At 48.9% G+C, this 13,049-nt stretch overlaps 1 protein-coding gene across 2 annotated transcripts in view; it reads right to left on the bottom strand.

Moving 5' to 3' along the window:
• The window catches only part of LOC130034556 (plasminogen-like), a 53,243-nt gene extending 41,038 nt beyond the window's left edge, over positions 1-12,205 (bottom strand). Inside the window, exons 1-4 of one of the 2 annotated variants that reach the window (XM_056126168.1) lie at positions 12,076-12,205; positions 7,512-7,647; positions 6,028-6,134; positions 865-979 (exon numbers count right to left, since the gene is read on the bottom strand). In XM_056126168.1, coding sequence (XP_055982143.1) covers positions 865-979; positions 6,028-6,134; positions 7,512-7,647; positions 12,076-12,124 — 407 coding nt within the window. In that variant the 5' untranslated portion in view covers positions 12,125-12,205. The remainder of the gene's footprint in view (positions 1-864; positions 980-6,027; positions 6,135-7,511; positions 7,648-12,075) is intronic. The other variant, XM_056126167.1, reaches the window with a different exon arrangement.
• Between the last annotated feature and the right edge of the window lie 844 nt (positions 12,206-13,049).

Here is a 13,049-nt window from a genome sequence, read left to right as displayed (position 1 = left end):
GTCACACCTGGTGATGCACAGGGGTTACTCCTGGCTCTGCACTCAGGAGTTACTCCTGGCAGTGCTCAGGGGACCATATGGAATGCTGGGAATTGGACCTGGGTCGGCAAAGCAAACATCCTACCCGCTGTGCTATCTCTCCAGCCCCCCGGTGAAAGTCATCTGAACTGAAGATTTTATCTACGTAACTGAACTGGCATGAGGGACGTGTTTGGAACAGTTCCTTGGAACATAGGTGATGCAGACATTCTGGTGATGCATATTGGAGCAATGAATGCATAAAAAGTATGATTAACAGTACTGTAAATCCCAGTACCTTGATAAAAATGATTTGAAAATCTCTCTTTTGAAAAGAAAAGACACAGGAACAACTATGGTCATGGCATCACTACTTACAGCAACCAGGACCTGGAAATAGTCCAATAACCCAATGGCAGGATTAGAAATCATGATCTTATAGACACAGTGACATAGTAAACAGTAGTGCACTTTGAGAAAAAGGGGAAAACTGGGCTTTTGATATAAGGAAAAATGAGAAGGTGTCATGATAAGAGAAATAAGTCAGAGAGAGAGAAGTGCCCAGGAGGGGACAAGTGCCTTTATACACCACTCCTACGTGTGATATGAAGAATCAAAACGGGAAAGGGAACGATGATCAGAAGCAGCTGCTGGTCTAGAGCTTTCAGAAACGTGTGACCTCAGGCCTCAACACGGAGTCACCACACTCAGAGTTTGTGCCAGAACTAGGGGAGCGTGTCTCACTGCCCCGAGGAAGGGAGGCTCCCTGGATTCTACATGACCTCTTTGCTGTTTGGGGGGCAAAAGGGGTCACAGGACCTCAGTGCTGCAGGAGGGGATTCTTACTTGGGTATGTGCGGGGAGCTGACACTCCACTTCTGACAGGTCACACCCGACCTCGTCTTGGACATGGTGCCCCTGTAGGTCTTTCCGTTCCCGGTCTTGCACTCTGAAAGATACACTGAGAGGAGAGAAACAACCTGGTCACGTACATTATTTTCTTGTAGATTTGCAGGGCACCCACAGGGCTGGGGAGCTACTCTTAGCGCGGTGCTTGGGGGTTGCTCCTGGTGGTCCTCAGGGGATCTTGCGGTGACAGAGGTCAAACTGGACTTCCCAACATCAAAGCCTGGGCCCAGTCTTTGAGCCACCAGCATCCCGTGTTCTCTGGGAGAAGCAGCATGAGGAAGTCCTGAGTGGTGCTGCAGGGAGGGAGAAGGGCAGGGACACGGGGGCGGGCACCGGCTTCTCCGTCGAAGACCCTTGTTTTAGAGCCAGGCAGGACGGGCACGTGGCCCCTCTTCAGAGCACTGCCTTGCTCATCCGAGCCTGGGGCCGCAGAACTGGGGGAAACAGGAAGGAAGGAGCCGGGATCTACACACACACTGGGTGTGGCCCCCTACACACACACCAGCCACTCACACACACACATCACACATACCACATACACACCACACACATACACATACACACAAACACACCACATACACACCACACACATGTACACATACACACATACACAACACACACATACACACATACACACCACATACACATACACATACACATACATACCACACACACATACCACCACATACACATCACACATACACCAGCCACTCACACACACTACACACACCAGCCACTCACACACACACCACACACACCACATACACACACATACACACATACATACCACATACATACCACACACACATACACACATACACACCACATACACACCGCACATACACCAGCCACTCACACACACCACACACACCACATACACACACATACACATAGACACATACACATCACATATACACCACACACATACACATACACATACCACTCACACACACCACACACACCACATACACACACATACACATACACACACATACACATACACACATACATACCACACACACATACACACCACATACACACTGCACTACACCAGCCACTCACACACACACCACATACACACATATACACATACACAAACATACATATACAACACATACACACCACATATAACCCACACACACCAGCCACTCACACACACACCACACACACCACATACACACACATACACTACACACATACACACATATACACCACATATCCACCACACACACCAGCCACTCACACACACCACATATACACACCTGCCACACACCACACTTACATACATGTGCACACACATATACCTGACACATACCACACACCCGTCACTCAAACACATACCCACACATACACACTACATACACACATGCATACATACCCCACACACATACACACACATACACATCACATGTACACACTCGCCATACCACACACATACACACACACCACACACCCGCCATACACACCCCCACCACACACACACACACACACACACACACAGATTACATATGCAGCAGAGGGAAGAAAGAGCATGGACAGAGTCTCTCCACCTGCCAGGCCAGGGAAGCTCTGCAGGAAGACACAAAGCCGGAAGAGCCAACCCGACAGCAGTGCTGAGGACGGGCGAGGAGGTGCGGCCAGTAGCACACACTCTGAAAAGTTAGTGTCTGGCACACACCGTCTGGTGAATGAACAGCCTCTCAATAGAAGGCAGATTAGCAGGAATGGACATTTGGTTCTGTTTAGGGGCCCCACCCAGTGGTGCTCAGAGCTTGCTCCTGGCTCTGTGCTCAGGGATCACTCATGGTGGGGCTCAGGGGACCATATAGGGTGCCGGGGACTGAAGACGAGTTGACCACATGTAAGGCAAGTGCCCTATCTGCTGCCCTATCTCTCCAGCCCCAGTAATGAACATTTTTAGCTTAATAAAACAAAGTCAAATTAGCTGGACTGCAGAGTGTTGAGCATGTGGGAACTAGGGTGGGTTCTGCAGGCTCTTTACAGGCCAACAGACCACGTGGCTCTGCTTTGGACATTCCCAGGATACCGACATGAGATGGGGCTCACGGAGCTGAGAAAGAAGCTGTACAGTCCCCCTTGGGTGCACCAAGCTGCTCTTGACCAGCCTTGGACCACTGACCCTGGGTTAACCCAGGATGCACTTCCAGTACTCACCTGGGCCCACGAGGGTAGCAGCCACTGCCCACACACATCCCTGCCCTCGGCGTGGGTGATGCATTATGAAGATCCAGCTGGTTGTGGGATCAAATACCTTATAAAGCTTATTTAAGAGATGATCCCAAACTTTAGAGTTTTAAAAATGTGAATGTGTGGGGGAAAAAATTGTACTTTCTATTTTGACAAATTTGGTTGTTTTTAAGGGCACTGTTTACAAGGGCAGGAGACGTGGATCTGGAGGAGCCCAGGAACTGCACAAGGAGAAAATGGGTTCCATCCCCCACGCCACAAATGCACAAATAGATTAATTGTTTGCAAAACCCCAGTGAGGGCAGGGCGGACACATGGGGCCTCTATGAAGCTGAGGAGAATAATAAAATGAGAAAGGTATTTTATAGTCAGAAGGATTATCGGGTGTCTCTAGACCATCATCTAATCGAACAGAAGGAAATGGGCAACCAAGACCAGGTTCTGAGCTGATGCTATTCAGGAAGAGAGACAGAAGCTCCCATCACTGGCCCCAGGTCAGAGAAAAAGGCCCTTATTCACTTACTCACTCACAGTGCCCCTGTCAGCTTGGGTATGCAATGACAGAGTTAACACATTCAAGGTTTATCAACTTGTCTTTTATGATTCACTACTTTTAGCCAAGTTTTTTTTTAATTCATTGATTATTTGGGAAAAGTACTTCTAACAACCAGTAGCAAACTACACTTTCCAGCCAACACTGTAACAATTGCAAATTTCTCCAGGATAGATCATTACAGTAGGCCTATTGCTTTTCTCCAAAGTGAGCGTCAAGGGGCAGAGAGACGCCTTAAAGGGCTGCATGCTGGCTTTGCATGGGAGAGTCCTGGCTGTGATCCTCAGTACCACGTGGTCCCTTGGAAACTGATGGGAGTGACCCCAAGCACAGAGCTGGGAGTAGGCCTGAGCACCACTGAGTGTGGCCCCCAAATTAATTTCTTTTAATTGGTGTAGCCCCAAGATACTTTGGAGATTCAGGAGAAGGGAAGATGCTTGAAAGAAGGGATGCTTAAAAGGGTTCCAAGGGACGATATGCAAAGGTGCTGGCCACACAGCGTTTTCTCAGTACTTGTACTTTCTCAGTTCTTCTCTCAGGTGCTCAAAGGAAAGGACCAATCTGGCCGGGCAGTGACCCAGTCAGCGAAGATGGTGGTTTAGACCTGAGAGTGGGGAATGGCCGTGAAGGGCGGTGGGCAGTAGACGTGGAAAACCCTCGCAGGCAGATCAGGTGAGGATCAATATTCCACTGGGATACTGGAAATGACTGCCATGTGCCTCTTCCCCTCTCTTGTTTGGATGTACCCTCCCGAGTTTGTCTAACCTTTGCTCCTTTCCATCGCCTTGAAAACAAGCGACTTTTCAACAATTCAGACCAAGCCAACCGGACACCCCCATCTTCCTTCTGGTTAACGATTTACAAATGTCATATTTAAATATTAGCATTTTTAGGGAGAATCCCACTGACTCTTTTCCCATCTGGTGGGTGTTTAGTAATCCAATATATCTCAGCCTTCAGTCACTGTGTATAAAAACAAATAATCAACACAGGCCTTAGATTTCGTCTGCACTTTAATCTCAAGAGGCAAAGAGAAAGAGAGGTAAGAAAGACCTTCAGCAGGAAGAGAGATAAGATGAACCTTGATTCATTTGGTAGAAAGAACCCTAGACTAACAAATTCTTTGAAAACTCTAGAGTTTTGTGGAGCAGCTAAAGAAAAATGTCACATTATTGTCAAGAGTGGATGAATAATTTCTTATTGTTGACAGCTCTGACTGAAAATATTTGAAAATCTTTTTGTTGTTTTTGTTGTTGCAATTGTTCAGTTTAGCATTTGGTTTTTCAGGCCACATTCTGCTATGCTCAGGGATCACTCCTCGGGCAGCACAGAGAACCACATTTAGAGCCTGATATCAAGCCAGAAAGTTGCATGCAAGTCAAATGTCTTAACTCCTGTACTTTCTCTGCAGTCCAGCTAAGTTGTTCTTGCAAGTGCCATATAACAATAGAGAAAAGCAGGTATCTTTAAAGCTGTGATATGCCATTAAAATAGTCATGCAGACACTGGGGGAAAAAAGCCAGGCAAATTTCCAGGTATTCAGATATTTCTTCTCCTCAGCAGTAGAAAAGGCAGGGCAGACCTTACAAGAAAACTCTGGAAAATTAACTGAAAAATTTTTGAAGACTAACATTTCAGATTTCATAGGAGACATAGACTAGGATTCTTCAAAGTGGGAAATTTGAGAATAAAATCGCAGGCTTTTTCCAAATGGCACTGAGCATTCAGGCACCAGTTGGTTCTAGCTCATGGGCTCGAGGCCCTGGTCTGTCTGCAGAATAAGGATAAGATCAAAAGAAAACTTAAGGTTCAATCATAAGATCAAAAGGAACCTTAAGGCCTATCCCTCCCCCTAAAAATAAAGTTTAAATTTGAGTATTTTCTTTCAGAGTTGTGGAACTAGAAGTGTTTTTTCTATATATATATATCTTTGGGACTGGAGAGATTGTACAAGGGGAGTAAGGATGCTTGCCTTACACATGACGGACCTGAGTTCAACCCCCACATTCTATATCGACCCTTAGAGACCCACCAGGGATGACCCCTGAGTGCAAAGCCAGGAGTAAGTCCTGAGCACCACCGGGTATGGCCCAAACTAAAAGTAATAGTAGCACATTTTTTAAAAAATTTAAGTAAAATTAACTCCTGTATTTTCATTTAAGTAAAGGCCATCGAAAAGAGTTGGTGACCCCCCCACACACACACCCTCTGACTGACCTACACACAGTGGTAAGGTCTGGTCCTGACTCTGCTTTCAATGCTAGAGACCACACAGCCCCATCAGGGCTAAGGGAGAGAGAGGAGGAAGAGGGGTCTGGGGGATGAGCACACGGACATACCTTTCTTTTCAAAGAGAATCACATCTGTCATGCGGGTCACGGGCGCTGTCCTGCTGTTCTCAGCCATGATCACGCACTGCTGCTCCTTGCTGTGGAACTGGAAGGACCTGCGGAGAGAACCGAATGCGGGTGCCTTCCTGCGGTCAAGGGCAGCAGAGTGAACCCAGGGCACTGTCTCTGAGGAGTGGAGGAGCTCAAAGCTGGGAAGAATCAAGAAGCTTCCAGAAATGGTGCCCCCCACCTGCTGTTGCTCCTCGCTGTACCCAGATCCCTTCCTCCCTCCACCTTCTCTTTTCTCGATTGTTTCACTCCGTTTTCTTCAACGTGGTGCCAGAATATTGACTTTGATTTGGAAGACAGCAGCTTTGGTTATAATAAATCTATCTAAAGGTGGCGCCTGACTTCCCCGCTAGGGACATGTCCCCTTGATATGGCCTTTACAGACGCTTCCCCCCAACCCCCATCCCCTTGTCCCCACAACACCCTGCCACCAGGAAGTTCCCTGAATCATGTCCCTTGACCCAGCTTCTGTATCCTTTGACATGGCCTCAACAGGCCACCTCCCCTTCACACCTCCCTCCCCATTCAGGGTCCCTTCCAGTCCTCCTCATGCAGGACCCTGTGCTTTAGCCAATGGGATCAATTCTGTGTCCCTCTTGCAGGCTCCTATCTGTGCTCCTCGTCTCCTAGGGGTCTCCCACCTCAGTGAGTCCGTCGAGAACTCACAACAGCCCTGAGAACTCCATCTCAGCCCTCACTCTGCCCAAGGGTCCGCCCCTGCAAATCCCTCTTTCCTCCCATTATTGCCAAGAAGGATGTGCTGACAATGCTATGTGCCAATACTCTGCTCTGGCTGTCTGGCTCAAAGAATCCTTTTCCATCATCCAGTGTCTGTGCTGCAGCAGACACAGCCAAGCAGGTGCGCACCCCTGCACGGCTTCTTCCTGGTACCCACCAAGGCACCAGCTTCCACCCTGAATCCAGACAGTTTTGCTCCTGTGAGTCTTTCAGTCCCATGTTCCCCTGTAAATATTTACTGAGAGAATGCAGAACAGTATCTGCGAGTGTTAGGTAAGAAGGAAAAATCATTTCTTTGGGGGTACTCCCCTAAGAGGAATGCTAATGAGAAATTATTAGAAGATACGCGAATGAGAAATTGTTAGACTTTCAGATCCAGAAACAAGCATGGGTTCCAAAACCAAACAACCCCCTCTGAAATCCTAGGACTTTGTTTATTTTGGGGGGGCCATACCAGATGATGCTCAGGAGATGACTGGGACTCCTACCTAACAGTGTTTGGGGAACATGTCATAGCAAGAATCAACCCCGGTCTTTCCACATGCAAAGCACACACTCGGTCAGTGCACATTCCTCTGGCCCTGAAATCCTACTTCTGTCATTAGCCCAGGAATAAATCTACTGCCATTGATACACTCGTGTCACAGAGCAAACCATCACCAGGGCAGCTCGGAACAGTCCAGTACCTGCACGTGAATCTCGTTTCCTCCTCACACCTGGAAGCACAGTCCTCAATGCTTCTGGCCACCAGTTGCTGCTTCATGACACTGAACAGCAAGGCCCCCTGAGTGCTTGCATAGTCCTCAAGGGAAGCTCCAAGACCTGAAAACAAAGACAGATCAATTGGGAAAATCTGTCCGCTGTTAAGGAGAATGTATCATTAGACTACTATGGGCTTGGAAACCAGCAAAAGTTACTCCTGGTTGGCAGTAGAATGAGAGGCTTGGAATAAAATGTGATGCTAGGAAAACAGGTGTATTAATAGAGCAGACTATAATAGAAGGTCATCTGGATTGAGGGATGAACAGGGAGTGAGCTACAGAGTCTAAGTTACTCCACTGATGGGCAGGAGGCTGCAAATAAGACAATTGCGATCAGTTGGGTCGAATTGCTTTGTTGTTAGAGGGAATGAGCTTGTCATGATAGGCATTGTCCGCCCTCAGAAACATAGGGAATTTTAGCTGGTTTCCAACAATCTCATCCATGAGGGTGACATTGTCACCTTTTCAAATAGGACAAACACACCCAGAGGGTCCTCCCTGGACACAGGTCAAACCTGCACTGAACCTTCCCTAAATGCTGGGGCACATCCCACTGAGTTCAGCACCAAGACACCTGAAGGGAATCAGGAGAGAGAAGGAAGGTTTGTGGGGTGACAACATCCCCAAGGCATGATCTGGCCCAGTGGAGAAAAGCAGAAAGAGGCGAACATTAGCCCTGGGTTCTAGTCAGATGTAACCTGAGGCCAAGATCAGGGTGAGGGTGATCTGTGCCTCACAACCGAGGTACCACTCTGAGCCTCCTCTGGCCCCTGCCGGGGACCACCAGGAGTGTTTCCTATCTAGAGACCTCTGACCAGAGTTGGCAGTTCCACCCTTTGAGATGGGCCACTATTGATTGTCACAGGGCAGGAAGCCCAAGAGGTTAAGAAAATCCACCCAAAGTTTGCCTAAATGGGTTAGGCAACAAGGAGACTTTGACCACTCGCAGAGCGTGGGGGAGGGGAGGATGCTGGAGGGAGCGTGTAGAAAGTCCTAGGTAAGGAATTAGGAGCAGCCAGAGAAGATGGGCATCTCCTGAAGCAGCTGTGACAGGAGCTGAATACAGAGGGACTATGCAGGGACAGAATTGTTCAAAGAGGAGAAGGTCCAGACCACGGTTGGAGACTGAGAACAAGGACCTGGCCCAGCAGAGTCTGTGGCTCCTCTTTAACAAAATCAGATCCTGCCCGGGCCCTTGGCACCAGCAGAGTAAGATGCCAGCCCTCCCTAACCCACACTTCCTGTCCTCGAATCTGTCAGAGAACCCAAACTTTGGGGTGGTTCCTGAACAGGTCATGATCTGATGCACTTTGAACTTACAGATCAAAAGGCACCTGAGAATGTGCCCAAAGACTCTGGAGGAAAAGACATGGAGTCCCAGGCCCAAGTCTCCATCGACCTGGTCTCTGGACTAAGCTCCCATTTCCAGAAACTGTGCTGCGCCGATTCTGTGGACGGGATTCCAAACTCAACAGACCCTACAGACCGTGTCCACAGACGCAAACTCAACTGTCCGAGTGCTCCTTGAACACTAGCACAAACACCATTTCCATTAACGATTGAGTTGGAAGCAGAAAGTCTCGTAGAGATTCCTGGAATGACACCTCAACACAGAAATCTTAGAAGAAACGTGTGTTTGAGTTCTTAGTGAAGCATCCAGATGTTTGCTGTCAATAAGTTTTGCTGGCTGGTTGTGTGCTTGTGTGTGTCCACCTGGTTGTGTGCCGAAGGAAAGACTTAGTGGGCTGGAAGCTGCGGACTGTCTTCCCTCTCCCTGAGCACAGCTGAAGTAGCATCTTCTTTCTGCATCCTGTAGCATGTTGGGAAGATGAAATACTGGCACGGAGAGAGTTAATGCCTTCCTCTTGCTCAGAGCTCACCCAAGAATGCTTCCTGGCTCTCTCCTGGCAGGTGAAATCAGATGCTAATCCTGCCCTGAGAAGTGTGTTCAAGCATTTGGGAGAGATCCCTGCGCCTCTTCCCGCTTCCTTGGGCCAAACCCAGTGAGATTCCGCCCTGTGCCCAGCCCTTCCGCTAAAATCTCTTTGGAAACTACAATCTTCCTTCTGTGTTTTCCTTAGTATTTACTTGGATGGCTCAACTAAATTCACATCAGTTTGACTCTAAAGTACAACTTTTCCAGTTTTTTCCTGGAAGTTGCATATTGAGTGTCTGTGTATCTGAAGAACCACAAACCTGATGTTATGATCATGTTTCTATGATCTCCCAGTGGCTATGGAAAAACACAGAGCAGATCAATTGTCCAAGGGTTGGCCCGAGCTGGGGGGGTGGGGGGCTTCATACAAGAGCATGGCGTTTTCTTGGGGGCAATAAATCTGAAGGTATCATGATAATTCTGTCTCTTGGAAAGCAATAAATTCTTTGGGGGGGGGGGGGCAATGAATCTGAATGGTATTACAACAATCCTCTCAGAAGACAGAATACTGCTAGATGGTGTGATTTTGGTGAGTGTAGTATAGATTATGTGAGTTATATCTTCCAGGGCGGCACGCGGCCTCCAGATGGGTCGCATCCTCAGCCGCTCCCTGCAGAGGGGTGAGTCCAGGCACCCAGGGGTGGGGGGAGGTGGGGACCATCCCGCCTGTGAGCTTTTTCCTGTTCTACGGAGAGAAGCGGCTTTTGCCTCTTTCCTCCGGAAGGAAAGAGACGGGTGGGCTGGAGAAGGACACCCGGGCCCGCTCGCCCCAGAGGGTCATGGCCTCATCCCGGCGCACCCGCGTTCGTGCTCCCGAAGGGGTCCCCCGACCCTGTCCCTCGGTGACTTTTCTTATCCTTACCGCCAGGAGAGAGGAACTTTGGGGGGGGGTTGCCTTCCCACCGCTAGCATCAGGGTGACCGTGTGCCAATCACCAGCCCATCACTCGCCCTCTGTCTTGGCACCCGTTAGGGGACCTCCCTGTAAGGATGGAGCCACGCCCCGCGGTGCCAAACTTGCCCCTGGCGCCCAGGGCTTGGGCTTTGGAACTAGGCTCTGGAGAAGGCGCAGCTGATAGAGGGGACCCGACAGCTTCCATCAGGGTAGTGTCGCTTCCAAGCTTGGTTCTGTTCCCCACCCACCTCCCACCAACCGGACTCACTTTTAAGATTTGGGGAGGTGTTGTATAATCACCTACTAGTAAAGATCTGATTGGTTGATTGATTTTTTTTTTAAGTTGCAGATGGGAAAAGAGTACCTCGGGCAAGGCGCTTGGCTTTGCTTTTTCCTTGCAGCCAACCCCCGGCTAGATCCCAGACACCCTGAGCCCGCTGAGTGTGACCCAAAGCCAACTGCCTCCCTCCAAACCCCAAAAATGGGGGCTGTGAGGGGAGAGAGCTAGGTAAATACGGGCCACACAGGCCATTGAGAACTTAAAATGTTCTCGGTTGGGTTGTAAAGTGCTGCTTAGTATAGAATGGACCCTGGATTTCCTTGATTTAGGATGAAGGGGGAAAAAGGTTTTGTTGTTGTTGTTGTTGTTGTTATTTTAATATCTAATACCTAGTTGAGGGGCTGGAGCGATAGCACAGCGGTAGGGTGTTTGCCTTGTGTGCAGCTGGCCGGTGCGGCCCAGCCGAGTTCTATTCCTCCGCCCCCCTAGGAGAGCTCGGCAGGCTACTGAGAGTATCTCACCAGCATGGCAAAGCCTGGCAAGCTACGCGAGACATATTCGATATGCCAAACACAGTAACAACAAGTCTCACGATGGAGAGTTACTGGGCCCGCTGAAGCAAATTGATGAACAAAGGGAGGACAGTGTTACAGTGCAGTGCTACCAAAGAACCACAAACATGTGCTTAGAATATTTTCAAGAGGGCAAAGAGAACAAGGGAGGAAACTTTAGATTCCTTCTTGGGAACCCAATTCTGATTCTTTACATCCTGGATTTGGGGTGCTAATGGGCCAAGATTATAGTTTTCCAAAGTTTGGATTTTCTAATCTAAAAGATGGAAGTGCATGTCTTACCCCAGCAGTTCCATATGCAGTTGAGGAAAGGACACACATCATATTGTGTACAAAATGTGAACATCCCTCTATGGTACCCAAGGAATCTTTGAGAATGACTTTGGGTGTCTATTAGGGACCAGCAGACTGAGACGCGGAAGAAGAGAAGCAACTCAGAGAGAGACACTGCTGAAATCTGGCAGTGAAGAGACTCAAACTCCAAACAGAATACGATGTTGATCAGCCAAAGAACTGGACCAAGAGACCAAGCATTGCCCAGTTTCCTGACAACACAGGCTATTTTCTCCATTAAAATAACCATCACAGGTGCTCCAGCTCTTACTGAGAAGTCCCCTATCATTTTCCTGCCATTCCTGTTCGTTCTCACAGGAAGCAAAGCCTGTTTCTTGAAGAATCCCTGGAGTTTGGATTTAGCACTGGGACTCCCATGAATGAATAAAGGAAGCTGCACAGCCGCCCCCCAAGTGGCCAAGCAGGTTTCAGGAGCAGCGCTGAGTAAGGTCAGAAACCGGCTTGGGCTCTTACCTGGTCTCAGAAACAAGAGCAGCAGGAAGACCACGTCCTGGGGCTCCATGGTGGGCCTGGTCAGCCGGGTGCAGACAGCTGAGGGCCCGGTCCTCAAATGGCCAGGACTCCCCGGGCCGAGGAGACACCCACCAACAGCACAGTTGGTTGTGGTTAATGATTAATTGTCCGGCAGCCCGGACCTCTGTGCTGGGAGAGATCAAACGTTACCTGTACCCGCACTTACAAAACCTGGAGAGCTTTCTCACCAGGGATGCCAGGAAAGGCCGGGCAGTGGCGGGCAGTCCCCGCCCAGGGCCGCCCCGGGGCTACGTGCTGTCCTCCAGCGCCTCTGCCAGGCCCGTGTCTCACCTCCCACTCTCTCAGGCTTCCTTCTCTTCCTCTCATCCCCTTGATTTTGGGGAAGAGAATTCACCACAATAGTACCATGGGTGGAGAAACATTCCATGCACAGGCCCCTTTGCTAAACAGTGCACAGTGTCATTCAACGTTCTAAACCACCCCCACCCTGCTGCTCAGAAAGCAGAGATTTCTGAGTTCCAGAACACGCAGCTCCGCTTTTGTCAAGCCGGCAATGACTCTTGTGCAAAGCAGGAAGTGCAAAGATGCTAAGGCATTTCACCCATGGCTACAGCCAGAATATCAGGGCGAGGATGAAGTTACCATGCCAGGGGTCCTGGAATTGTTTATAATCCTCAGGCACTGCGGCGACAAGTTTGCTTTAAAGAGAAGTGGAAATCAGGTGGTAGATACTGGACATATGAACAATGACTCATCACTCTCCACCACGGTCCTTATCCATATACAGAGACAGGAAATCCTCTAAGAACACTCCGTTAAGAAAAACCAATGTTAAGCGAAATGACTTAGAAAGAAAGGGATAGACATAGAAAGATTGCATTCATCTGGGGAACATAAAGTAACAAAATAGGAAACTAACACCCAAGTATGGCAGAGATTAGTACCAGGAATTT

Source organism: Sorex fumeus, unplaced genomic scaffold, assembly GCF_029834395.1.
Source record: "Sorex fumeus unplaced genomic scaffold, SorFum_2.1 ptg000061l, whole genome shotgun sequence".
NCBI lineage: Eukaryota > Metazoa > Chordata > Mammalia > Eulipotyphla > Soricidae > Sorex > Sorex fumeus.
This window is presented reverse-complemented; position numbering and strand designations above follow the sequence as displayed.